This window comes from Salvia splendens, chromosome 1 (genome assembly GCF_004379255.2).
Source record: "Salvia splendens isolate huo1 chromosome 1, SspV2, whole genome shotgun sequence".
Taxonomy (NCBI): domain Eukaryota; kingdom Viridiplantae; phylum Streptophyta; class Magnoliopsida; order Lamiales; family Lamiaceae; genus Salvia; species Salvia splendens.
Window position 1 is genome coordinate 46,668,290 of NC_056032.1, and position 13,039 is coordinate 46,681,328.

The 13,039-nt window shown below is 37.7% G+C and overlaps 1 protein-coding gene across 1 annotated transcript; it reads right to left on the bottom strand.

Moving 5' to 3' along the window:
• Window positions 1–312: 312 nt before the first annotated feature.
• LOC121756686 (mitochondrial phosphate carrier protein 3, mitochondrial-like) lies at window positions 313–3,003 on the bottom strand. The gene is made up of 6 exons (XM_042152165.1): window positions 2,621–3,003; window positions 1,501–1,862; window positions 1,372–1,415; window positions 993–1,207; window positions 773–897; window positions 313–688 (listed from the first exon to the last, which is right to left on the bottom strand). The coding sequence occupies exons 1-6, from the start codon at window positions 2,906–2,908 to the stop codon at window positions 640–642; spliced, it is 1,083 nt and encodes a 360-aa protein (XP_042008099.1). The 5' UTR covers window positions 2,909–3,003; the 3' UTR covers window positions 313–639.
• Between the last annotated feature and the right edge of the window lie 10,036 nt (window positions 3,004–13,039).

Consider the following 13,039-nt stretch of genomic DNA (forward strand, 5'->3'; position numbering starts at 1 on the left):
TGCAAAAAAAACAAAAAAAATCGAATCAAATTTTACTATTGATACTCATTATTATGTGAGTAGACGTTCAGCCAACAGTTTTGATCATTTTGATCAGCCAACCAAACTGTACTTCAAGCTTTGATTAACCAAATTGAAATAATGTCTTGCAATTCCCAAATCTTTCTAAATGATAACTATTGTAAAAAATGCCCAAAAATCAAATCAATTCAAATCAAATGGCTGTAACTATCATCCCTATAAAATAAAATCAATAAAACAAGCTCCCATGAATCCTCCCACCAATAATGAAATCACAAATAAGAAACAAAATAAAACAATAAAAAACTCGTATTCTCAATGATGAGGATCATCTCAGTTATTTGTCACAGGAAAAAAGTAGAAGGTTGCAGTGGCTAAGTTTGAACCCTCCACACATTTTGCCGATTATTTTAAATTTTGCAGGGAGGCACTTTCACAAATCCTATTGCGGCATCTAGTCTACAAGTTTGCAAATATGCAGAGTACTCATCTCTTCAAAATCAAATCAGTCAAAAGCATATGAAAAAAAAGTCGAAAGTTCGATAAACCCGAAAGAATACTCCCGATCTCTTGATGGCGAGCAAAGTTTGATTTTATGATGAATTTATGTAACTTGTTCTACGCCTTAATAGGCTGGGCTGCAGGAGCAGCCCCACCGGTCGTTGGCCTGAAAGTTTTGAAAAACGAATGTCAGCGACGAATGTGGGGAGTTAGTTGGGTCATAATGTAACAGCAACGAAAATATACTTACAGGCCAACAAAAACTTTGAAAGCATCATAGATACCCCACTGGGCTCCGGTGAGAGTTCCAATCATGACAATACGAAGAGGAAGTCCTCGGGTGAATAGACCCACGACCCCTATCTTCTTTACAGCCTTTAGAAACAAAAAAACAAAAGGGAATGAAACACATAAATGGCAGCTTAAATGTTTTGTTGAGTGGAAAAATCAAAGGAAACAAGAGCACTTACATCACCAACCGTTGCACCCTTGGCATTGTTGAGGAAAGAGACGAGGTTGTCAGCTGGATGTGATACAATGGCACATAACACACCAGCAATGTATCCACCACCGAAACTCACACCAAGCTGGAGGGGCTTGCTGCATTCGTTTTTAGGTGTGGGGATAGCATGCTTGTAGATCAACTCCACAATAGTCTCGAAGGACGCAAACTTCATCATTGTGTCTGCAGGTTAAAACATTAGCTCTCAGGTGAGATGAAATTTCTTATACAAAGCAGAATAGTGATGAACCAATGGAAACTTCATCATTGTAGCACACTATCAAACAATGTTTACAATTACAGATAAAGTACCAGAAGAAGAAATAAAAAAGAGGTTGAGAACTTACATGGAATTTGACGCCCCCATAGAGGAACCAGGCCCTTGTACAGTCTGCAAGGGTTGACAGATTATGACTAACATAACTTCATATCAAGCTATAGAAGGTCAAAACAAAAGCATAAGTTATCTAACATACCCTAGAGCTCCTTCGGATCTCACAAACTTGGGAAATCCATCAGACAGACCTCTAGCAAATCCAGGCTGAGTCTGAACCCGAACCTTCACAGCTTCCATAGGGCAAAGGGCAACATCGGCAATCAACTCAGCAGATGCAGAGCCGGCAAGATAGATGAGAGTCTTGTACTTAGCTGCGTTTTCTGGTCCAGCAAGGTCGGAATAGTACTTCTTAAAGAATTCATAGAATCCAAACTTGCATGCACCCTGAGCACTGTAACCTAGGAGAGTAGGTACCCAGCCCCTGAAGAAACCTTTAACTCCCTGCTCCTTTAGTAGCACTCCGAAACCTGATGAGATGCTCTTGTACTTGGCGGGATCAATCTGGCAACATAGACAAACATAGACTTAATTTAGACTTGAGTTCCGGCTGCCTAATGCCCCATTACCAACCTATCAGCAGACACTTTTCCAGTTATATATTTTGTAAGATCAATCACTTTCCTTCCATAGTACGCAAACACAAAATTTTGTATGATATATCTTCACCAATATATCAGAGAATATTCTTCACTAAATAAAATGATGAAAAAACAAATGAGCTATTCGTGTTTCTGATTTCAGAATTCATCATATTTGGTAAACATCCACAAAATTCTGGAGTGTCGGACACTCAAATCTTCACGAAGATACCATAGAATGTGTTTTGCTATAAATGGATCAGAAACCAAATGAGTTATTCACATTTCTGATTTCAATAAACATCACATGTTTCTGATCTAACAAAATCAACTTACATAGTAGTTCAATTATCATCATGATTAGATGAGAAAACACAGAGACGAACATGGTAACATCAAGTCATCAATAGATAAAAATCAGGTTCTAGATCATGAAACTAGGCGTGTTTGATTCATCACCAGTTTTAACAAACCTTGAATTTAGATCACAACAACAACGATCATAAATAAAAACAGAGAGGGAGTATATAGATCTAATCAACAAACTAGTCGACACAAGTAAATGGCAAAAGGATTCGTCGGCAACGAGAATACACGGAGTCAAATACATCTTCTACGAGATATACGACACAATCGTAACAATAATGAAGTAAAACGAAGCTAGGGCGAAGAGATCTATACCTGCATATTACATTTGACGAGATCGAGAGGAGTGACAGCCATGTGAGTAAGGCCACAGCTGAGAATTCCACCAACCGTACAGGCGGCGTAGAACTGAGAAGAATACATCTCGATCTTCCCTGGATCGCTCGGCGCCTGAATCATGAATCCGCCGCTGGAAGCGGAAGCCGCCGCCGGCGGCGTAGAGGAAGGCGATGCCATTTTATGGAGATTTAGGGGTTTAGAGGTGAAAGAGGAGCTGTAGAGATAGGACGGGATGATAGACTGGCGGTCGGAGGAGAAAGCCATGGGCGGCGGTTCTAAGGCGGCTCCTCCGGGAACGGTAGTAGAGTTTTTTCCGATTGAAGAAAACCAAAAGCAGAAAGCGCAGCAGTGTTACTGGGAAAAGGAAATCATGCGTAATTTATATACGAGCTAGGAATGTGAGATTTGCCCTATATCCGCGTTTACTATAATGCACCGGTCGTTTTGCCTTGCCTACCGCTAAATACGGAGATTATGATGGGTAGTATAGTCATTATACCTCGTCCATACCCTTTGTAATTTTAAATCATAACTTTTAGTTATATTTAGTTTATCAAATAAGTTTTGATACTCCCTCTCGTTCCCTCGTAGTTGAGGCGAAACTAATACGTATATATTTAATAACATCATAATTTTTTTTAAAATGTTAACATCGAAACTAATATAATATGACAACAACACCATATATTGACATATTAATCAAACCATATATAACAACAAATATGATACTATGTCGTATTGTTATCATGTCATATGTGATTTTGTCATATTAGTTTCAGTTTTAATCCGCACGGAACTAAGTATTTACCAAATTTTTATGATTCAAATGGTAAGTATCTCCAATTAATAATCTGTATTTTAGATAGTCTTTTTTCCTTTCAGTAAGTGAATATTATTCAAACTTTAAGTAAATGTGCTCTATTTGAAATTGCATTAACAATAACAAAATTTGCCAAAACACATCCCTCAAAAATACCAAAACACATGTAAATATAGCTTAATTAATTTGCCAAAAAATACTTTCATAAAATTAGTAAAATAGAAAAGGTAAAACTAATTGGTTTATTATTAGTTAAAAGATGAATAAACACGAGAGACAAGAGAAAATAATGACATTTGACGAGTGCATAAACAATAAAGCTGGATAAATCCTCCAAAACACGAAGAAATTTACTCATGATTGTTGTCTCAACTCCAGTATTAACTTACATCGACTAGAAATGAAACCACTAACAATGAAAAATCAATTTAATGAATACATCCACGTGTTACCAACAACACAAATAGGGAAACAACCAACATTCTTGGTGTTATTACCATCAAAGAAGCCGAAGATGCGATGTATCGTTCAATCTCAGCCGGTTTTCCACTAGCGTTGCAGCACCGTGATTGAAGAATCTTCGACACAGAACTTCTGTGTCATCACGGAGCTGCACCCCAGGAGGCCCGTCAGGAGGCATTTGATCGACATGGAATGGCTGAACACTCCAATATACGAAGAAGACACGAAAGAACTGGGGGTGATTCTCGCATTCATGTCTCGTGTCACACCTTGGCTATTGGGCACTACTACTACTACTACTCGGGGAGACATCTCATCATTGGCCTCATTGTCTCCCGTCGTCACTATCTGGGGCCTGCTCTTACCGGACTTCTTCCCGTGAAGGCCTTGCCGGTGCCTAGTGCCAGAGAAGACACGTCTCGTTCGGGGCTTCGGGCATCATGTTTAACTAGACTGTTGTGCGCGAACAGGCCCAGCGGGCCGTTGGGAAAGTTTTCGAGCTCTCCTCCAACTTCCATATTTCGACATTTTTCTGTCATTTTTGGGCTATATTTTGCACATTTCTCACAGAATATATCAAAATATCAAAATAGATAAAATATGCAAATAATGGACATGCAATGCAACTTTGATACTCAAAATGGACCAAACAATAATATTAAAACAGTGCATAATTCGAGCGTATCACTCATCTTAAAAGGTAATTATATAATTTAAAAAAAACTAATCAACTCTAAGAGAAGAAGATAAATTTAAAAGTACAAATAAAATAACTAACTCTTTATCTTCTAGAAAATGATGAATAAAAGTCTTGAACAACAAACAATATATTTTAATAGAATAAATCAAAGTCTAAGCCAATTTTAACTAAATATATTTTAATAATTTAAACATTTTATATAGCTTGAATATTAAATATAATTAATAATTTGTATTAAATATAATTTAAAAATAATTTCACTCTACTAAAGTGGAATGAAAAAATATTTAATAAATTAAAATATTTAATTTATTGAATTAAAAAGTATTTAATTATTAAAATATATACTATAAATACCAATAAATTAAAAGGATTAGCATATGAGCCAAGACTGCCTTTCATTTTTAGCCCAAATAATTAAATAAATTTTTAATTGGGCCTTCCTTTAATTATTTACTGCAGCCCATATAATTTAAAATGGAGTTGGGCAAAAATAATGCTTCTACTTTTTAGCCCAAAAGAATTAATACAATTATTCTAGCCCAAACCAGAACTTGACCCAATTAGAAATACTTCTCATCTTCTTCTTCCCCATTCTAATAACCTACTCTCTCCGTTCCGCAGTAATCGAGTCATTTCATTTTCTGCACTCATTTTAGAAAAATGATAACAAATAGTTAAAGTGGAGAAAAAGTAAGGTAAGAGAGAACAATGTAGATAAGATTCTTATCTACCTTATTCTGCTACTTACTTTACTATTTTATTGAAACATTTTTTTTCGACATAAAATTTAAGAATAGTGTGTTAAATGAATGGTGAATAAAGTAAGAGAGATGTAGAGAGAATAACGTAAAATAGAGAGTTACTATTTGCCTGACTCAATTATCTTAGAACTTTCCTAAAATAAAAAAAAGTACTCAATTAATATTCTTCATAGAATTTGTAAATGGTATTTATAGAGATTTCAATCTTGTTTGGGAAGCTATTGTCTCTTAGAAGACAGCCATCTTGTCCTACAATCTTGTGTTCGTTATGTTTCACCCAATAGACATGTTTACCATAGTACTTTCAAGTTTTCTGCCTAAAAGTTTCTCCAAAATGATTCTTTTATGTATACATATGGATATAGATTATGATTGATATTCCGTGGGTAGTAGGCAAACTTAATTGATATGCTCAAGTTGAGAGTAACTAAATCGAAATTGATTTGCCCAACCAGAGAGATCAAGTACCGAATCAATTCATAATATGTCTTATAGAGTAGTTCACTCATTTAATTAAATTAATATAGTATAAAATTAGAATCCACAATTTACTAAAGTTTTGCACTCACGTACCGATCCCAAACCCAAACCCAAACGTGACGTGACGAACGAAACGAGTATTAGCTAAACGGTTATTAATAGAGAGGAGTCACGTGGAACTTGAGGTTTCAATTCAACAAATTTATTCCACTCAACTAGCTAGCTACTCATTTCATTTGAATTTAAATTTGGTTTCAAATTGGCTGGAATTTGGACTTCTTCCATCCTCACACAAAAGACACATCAAAATTAAAAGTTTCCATTTGAATTCAAACTTTTTTACCCGAAGCTACCATATGTTACATAAACAAGCATTAAATATTAAGAGCGAGATAAATGAAAACTGATTATAAACATATCAAACAGTCAAAAAGAATTTCAATTTATATTTTCAGAGACATTTTTATGTGACATATTAATTTGATTTTCGAAAATGCCCATTGATTAAAAATGTCAAGTGTTAAACTTCGTGTATATGATTTATTTTATTTTTTGAAATTTAATTTGTTTAATCGGCTGATTTTTAATTAATCACCGGAACAAATCATGGTCATTTGCACTATAGAGTTGTCTTCTTCTTCTTCTTTTAAAGTACGTGATTTTTTCACCAAGCGTACCCTATGGTAAAAATGGACTTGGTGGGCAACCTAATTATTACGATTTTGACAAGAATGGATTATAATGAAATAATAAAACAATGAAAAACTCTTAGACATTATAGGGAGCCTATTACATGCAATAAAAAGGTAGAGTAATACTAGGTTTGGTACTATGTAATTTTCCTACTAAACCTCTATAGTAACATATTTATGGCACTTTCCTAAGATAAATGTTACCCAAATTTAGTATAGTTATGATATGTACTTCATAGATTATGTTGAATCTTAGTATGTGTGTCAAATGAAGGTTACAATAAGTATGAATCGGAAGAGGCGAGGGTATTGGCATACACCAACATCAAAATTCTATGATGGTGCATCATCCGGTGAATGAAATGAAACTTAGAGCATCCGCAACGCGTCTCGTTGTTGTCTCTATCTCGTATCGGAGAGACGAGACCGCATCGAGACAACATTGCGGGCTCCGTCTAATCCCCAGCCCGTCCCCAGCTCGTCCCGTATCTCGTCGCTGAGAGGCAGTCCGCGAGCGTATCGCCACGCTCGTTGGCCATGTGGCGAGTTGTGGTTCGTCCGTGACGCCCACTCACCGGCCCGCGAGTGGGCGTCGTTTATTTCATTTGAAAATGTATTTTTTTTGTTTTTTTAAAATTCAGAAAAAAATAAAAAAAATCTCAAAATTATACTAACCGTTTATAGCCGTTTTTTACAAATTTTTATTTATTTATTATTTTTTTAAGCCCCCAATCACTTCTATAAATATCAAATCATTCTCACAAATTAATCCACAAAAAAACTCTCTATTCTCACTCAAACACTCTCAAACACTCTACATTCTTCATCTCAAAACATTATTCTTCTCCCAAATTTAATCCATTCATGGATCCATTTGAGCAAATGCGTCGAATAATGGAAGAATTACTAGAAGAAGATCGACATAGGGAGGAGGAGGAAGCCGCGACGCCTCAAAGGCGATCCCAGACTTACATCCATCGTAACCGGAAGGAAGTCGCCGCAAGGTTGGTACGCGATTACTTCTGTGAGAACCCGGTATGGGGAGAGACCTACTTCTGTCGCCGTTTCTGCATGCGGAAACGACTATTTCTGCATATCGCAAATACATTGGCAGCCCGGGAAGAGTTCTTCCAAGAAGGGTTCGACGTCGTTGACCGTCCCAGTCACACGATGTTCCAGAAATGTACTGCGGCAATCCGTCAGCTTGCTACTGGACAAACGGCGAATTTGTTTGACGGATACCTGCACATTGGAGAAATCATTGGGAAAATGTGTTTGATGAACTTCTGCAAAGGCATCCGGGCAGCCTTCACCGACGAATTTCTCCGGAAACCAAGCACCGCAGATTGTCAATTTCTGCTCTGACTTCACGAACAAGTGCACGGATTTTCTGGGATGCTTGGCAGCGTCGATTGCATGCATTGGCAATGAAAGACTTGCCCTGTGGCGTGGAGGGGGTCATACACGAGCGGCCACAAAGGCACCCACCCCACCGTTATACTCGAGGCCATTGCCGACTACCGGCTATGGATTTAACATTCGTATTTCGGGGTCCCCGGATCGAACAACGACGTCAACGTGCTCAACCAATCTGACCTCTTCAACGAAGTTTTGAATGGTAAAGCGTCGGCCATCAACTTCATCGCTAACAACCGGTAGTATAAAATGGGGTACTATCTTGCCGACGACATCTATCCGAAGTGGCCAACCATCGTGAAGACGTTCAACGGGTCGATGAACGAAAAGTAGGATCTTTTTGCGCAGAAGCAAGAGGTTGCTCGCAAGGATGTGGAGAGAGCGTTCGGGGTTCTCCAAGCTCGCTTCAACATTATCAAAGCCTCGGCTCGTACGTGGTTTATGGAGAATATGGTCGACATCATGTATACATGCATAATCTTGCACAACATGATTGTCGCCGACGAAGGACCTGAGGCGGGAAATTGGTTCGACCCTGAAACCCCGGGAAGCTCTACCGCAAGTAGTCTGCCTCGCAGTGGAGTGCATCCGTCCATGAAAGATCGGTTGTCTGTTCGGGCAAGGACACGTGATTCTACCGCCCACGCCCAACTCCAGGAGGATCTAATGGATCACATTTGGGCAAAATTTGGCAACTAGTAGACGTACATGATCGCCATTAGACAACTCTTTCTTCTGCTTCTTTGAGTTTTGAAATTTTGAATTTAGAGAGAGTGAGCGGAAGATTTTAAATTATGTAATTTTTTATTTTTTTTTGGATTTTATTAATGTGGTTTTTTATTTTTTTTAGAATTTTAAGTTGTAATTTTATTTTATTTAATGAAGTGTGTTTTTATTAATTGTATTTGTCGGAAATAAAAATAAAAAATGAAATTAAATGAATAGTTAAGGGATGAGATGGTTAAGAGATGGAGGATTGCAGGTGTTGTCTCCTAGTTAAGAGATTGGATGAAAAGTACAGTGGGACCCATGAATAGTGAAGAGATGAGACGATTAAGAGACGGATAAAAGACAGCGTTGCGGATGACCTTATTGTCTACCACTAATACTCAAATAGCATGAAAGATGAGATTGATTTGAAGATGAGATTGATTTGAATTCTAGTACTCCCCCATCTTTGAAAGGTATGAACTATTTTTCTATTAGTTTGTTTCTAATTTAAGCATGTTACTCTATAGTACATCATTGCAACTTATACCATTACTGTATAGTACATCATTTTATTTACAACTTATACCATTACTGTATAGTACATCATTTTATTTACAACTTATACCATTACACTACACTATTAATGATGTAGATCGTTCACTTTTCACCAGCACTACCTACACTACCATTTATTTCTCCCTCTTTTGCTTTTCTAATTAGTAGAGTATATATTAAAATTATTAAAATATGTGGTTTGTACTTTTTATTTAGGGACGGAGTATCTTTTATTTCACTTTTAAAATACAATTAATTTGACTTATTGTTGGGCTTATATTTCAAGGACAGTAAAAACACAATAGTCATTAGCAATAAAGACGATAACTATGCAATATCCCCAGCCCACGACAATATATAGAATTTCTAAGAGCATCCATAGCGGTTGAAATCCGCCGTCCGTCCGTGCCAGCGGCGCGGCAACCGCTGCTCGCCGCTGTGCTCTTGCCGCTGACACGACGCTACTAGATGCATCGATCACGTTCGTGCCAGTGAGCAGCCTACGTGTCAGCCTGTGATTTGCCAACGGCAATGCCGTTGGCAATTTGTTTTTTTTAAACCGGATTTTAATTAAAAAATCTGATTAAAAATAAAAAAAATATTTTCCCACTTCCCAGAAAATTATATCCTTTTTATACCCACTTTTAATTTATTTTTTAATTTTTTTCCCCAAAAATACACATTTTCATCTATAAATGCCCCCACTTCCACACCAAAAAATTCACACCACACTACACAAATCTCATCTAAATTCTCTCATTTATATTCTTACAATTCTCAATCTTTCTTTCACACACAACAAAAAAATGTCTGGCTCCGGCGATCACCCCTCCGGCTCCCACGGTTGGAACCCCGATTGGTTCGGTTCACAACCATTTCCTAGTCCGGAAACGGAATATTCGGCCCCTCCTCAAACCCAAGGTTCGCAAGTTCCGGGTGGCTACCGGCCTTACCCGATCGACGACCAAGATGCCCCTGAAGGGCAATACGGGTGGACACCCGAACCACCCGTACCTAGAGCGGGAGGGAGCGGCCCCTCTCAAACTCCCCCTCTTCCTACTCGTGGTGTCCGCATCCGTCACTCCGGGGGAGATGGAGCAATTATTCAAAGCGTACTTGTCAATCTCCGAAGATCCGGGGGTTGACACGAACCAATCCGATGACCATTATTGGTGGCGCATCTGTCGCCGGTACAATCAAAATCGGCCGCTGAAACAATCGAGCGCAACGAGAGTATGGTGCGCAATGTTATATACAAAGCCAACGAAGAAATCCAAAAGTTTTAGATATATTACCTCCAGGAAGAGCGGTCAGCGGGGAGTGGCTAGTGCGAGCTTGACATCATCAGTTCCGTCTTGACGACCTACCAATCCATGAACTACAAGCCGTTGAAGTACCTCAACATTTGGCCGGAGACGCGGGCGCATCCGAAGTATAGGGGAGGCGTATCATCCTCCTCTAGCTCCTCCTCCAAACGGTCGAGGTCGGTATCCCTATCCGACGCCGTCTCCGAGGATGTGGCTAGCCAACTTGCCGGAGCTAACTTGGGTAGCCCTGACGCCGGCTCGAGCAGTTCCTGACGCCGGCTGCAAGGAAGGAAGAAGGCGGCGGCCAACCGTCGTCGCGCCGCGACTCTGTCCGCCCCCATTCCCTATGTGCCACCTCAACCCCCACCAACTCGTTGTGGGGGATTTTGGCCCAACTCAATTTGGTCGATAGGTCAACTATGACCCCCGGGCAACTTCGTTCGCATGTGGCGATGATACGGGGTCTCCAAAGAACATTGGGAGTATAACCGGATGAATAGTCATCCACGGGGGTAATTTTTATTTTTAAGGTGTTTAATTATGTAATTTTTAATTTTTAGGATTTTAATTATTCAATTTTTAATTTTTAGTATTTTAATCATGTAATTTTTAATTTTTAGTATTTTAATTATGTAATTTTTATTTTTTTGTAATTTGAAATATTATTCCGGGTATTTTTAATGCATTTTAATTTTGTGAAAATGTTTTTATTTAAATTGAATAATAGAATGGTTGGACCATTGAGCTTGTCCTTGTGGAAAAACACGGATGTGGGTGTTGTGCTCTTGCCTAAGAGCAGGGAGTAAAAGTGGGATCGGACCCACATCCATACTCGTTGGCAAGAGCACGGATGTGGATGCTCTTACCTTTCATGTTTTTTTTAGGTAAATATTTTAAGACTCATTGTTGATTCTTGATTGTTCTGTCCATGTTTTATCTAATACTAGTTAATGTTAATTTAGATATTATATGTAATCATTTATGGTTGTCTATACAAAAATATTTTAGTAGATATACGTAAATTATTGTCTACACTGATTGAGTCACTGATTGAGTTGTGTACTCAATAAACATTTTTAGTTTCTATTGAGTGTCATTTTCTCTTTTAGCAAAAATCATATTCTATAATATTCTTTATTTTATCTACCCTTCAGTTTTACTATTATGCATATTTAATGTATGTAATTATCTACTCTATTCTCGTTTGATTGACACACTATATTTTATGTTTTGTTTTATTTGCTATCTATTTAATATAACTAAACACTAATAATTTAAATATTATGATAAAAATGTATTGATTAACTTGAAGACATTTTTATGATAAAATTTATAACAAGAAATGACTCATTAAATAAATGACCCAATAGCATTTAGAGCATCCGCAATAGAGGCGAGCGCACCGGCTCGCCGATTTTTGGCGCTCGCTGGTCCGCTCGCCGAACTATTGCAGCCGGCGAGCGCTAAATCGGCGAGAATTTCGGCGAGCGCACGCCGATTCCCGGGCGCTCGCCGATCGGCTCGCCCCTATTGCAGCCTCCCAATCGGCGAGCGGAAATTTTAATTTTTTTATTTAATGTTTTTTATGAAACTAATTCTTGGTCGTTTCTCTTTTATAGAGACATCCGTGAATGTTTTATGTACCACTTTCGATGTGGGACAAACTCATTCTTAGTTGTTTCTCTTTTATAGAGACATCCTTAAATGTTTTATGTTCCACTTTCGATGTGGGACAAACTCATTCTTGGTTGTTTCTCTTTTATAGACATCCTTGAATGTTTTATGTTCCACTTTCGACGTGGAACAAACTCATTCTTGGTTGTTTCTCTTTTATAGAGACATCCTTGAATGTTTTATGTTCCACTTTCGATGTGGGACAAACTCATTCTTGGTTGTTTCTCTTTTATAGAGACATCCGTGAATGTTTTATGTTCCACTTTCGATGTGGGACAAACTCATTCTTGGTTGTTTCTCTTTTATAGAGACATCCTTGAATGTTTTATGTTCCACTTTCGTTGTGGGACAAACTCATTCTTGGTTGTTTCTCTTTTATAGAGACATCCCTGAATGTTTTATGTTCCACTTTCGATGTGGGACAAACTCATTAATGAGGATGTTGTAATGTTATTTTAATTTTAATGAAGTGTGTTTTTTTAATTAATGTACTTTTTAAAAATGTAATATTATCATTGAATTTTTCCGTATCTGTATCGTAAATTTAATTTCGCATTTTGTGTGATTGTTAATTATTTGTTTTTAATGCTGATGATGTGGCTAGACTATGACCGGACTATTGCTTGTCCAGTTGTTTGTGCTGATGATGTGGCAGGGGGATTTTAGTGTTGATGATGTGGCAGGGGATTTTAGTGTTGATGATGTGGCAGAGGAGTTTATAGCTGGGCTGAGCTATTGCTTGTCAACTTCCTACTTTAGATGTTCTTATATAATGATAAAATTTTAATTTATATAAGTAAAAAAAATACACATT

Excerpts from the sequence above, each read along its gene's own strand:
- LOC121756686 (XM_042152165.1), bottom strand. The coding sequence starts at position 2,908 with ATGGCTTTCTCCTCCGACCGCCAGTCTATCATCCCGTCCTATCTCTAC. Across the intron at positions 1,208-1,371 it reads ATGGGGGCGTCAAATTCCAT|ACACAATGATGAAGTTTGCG; the intron begins GTAAGTTCTCAA and ends TTTAACCTGCAG. Across the intron at positions 689-772 it reads TTCAAAGTTTTTGTTGGCCT|GCCAACGACCGGTGGGGCTG; the intron begins GTAAGTATATTT and ends CAAAACTTTCAG.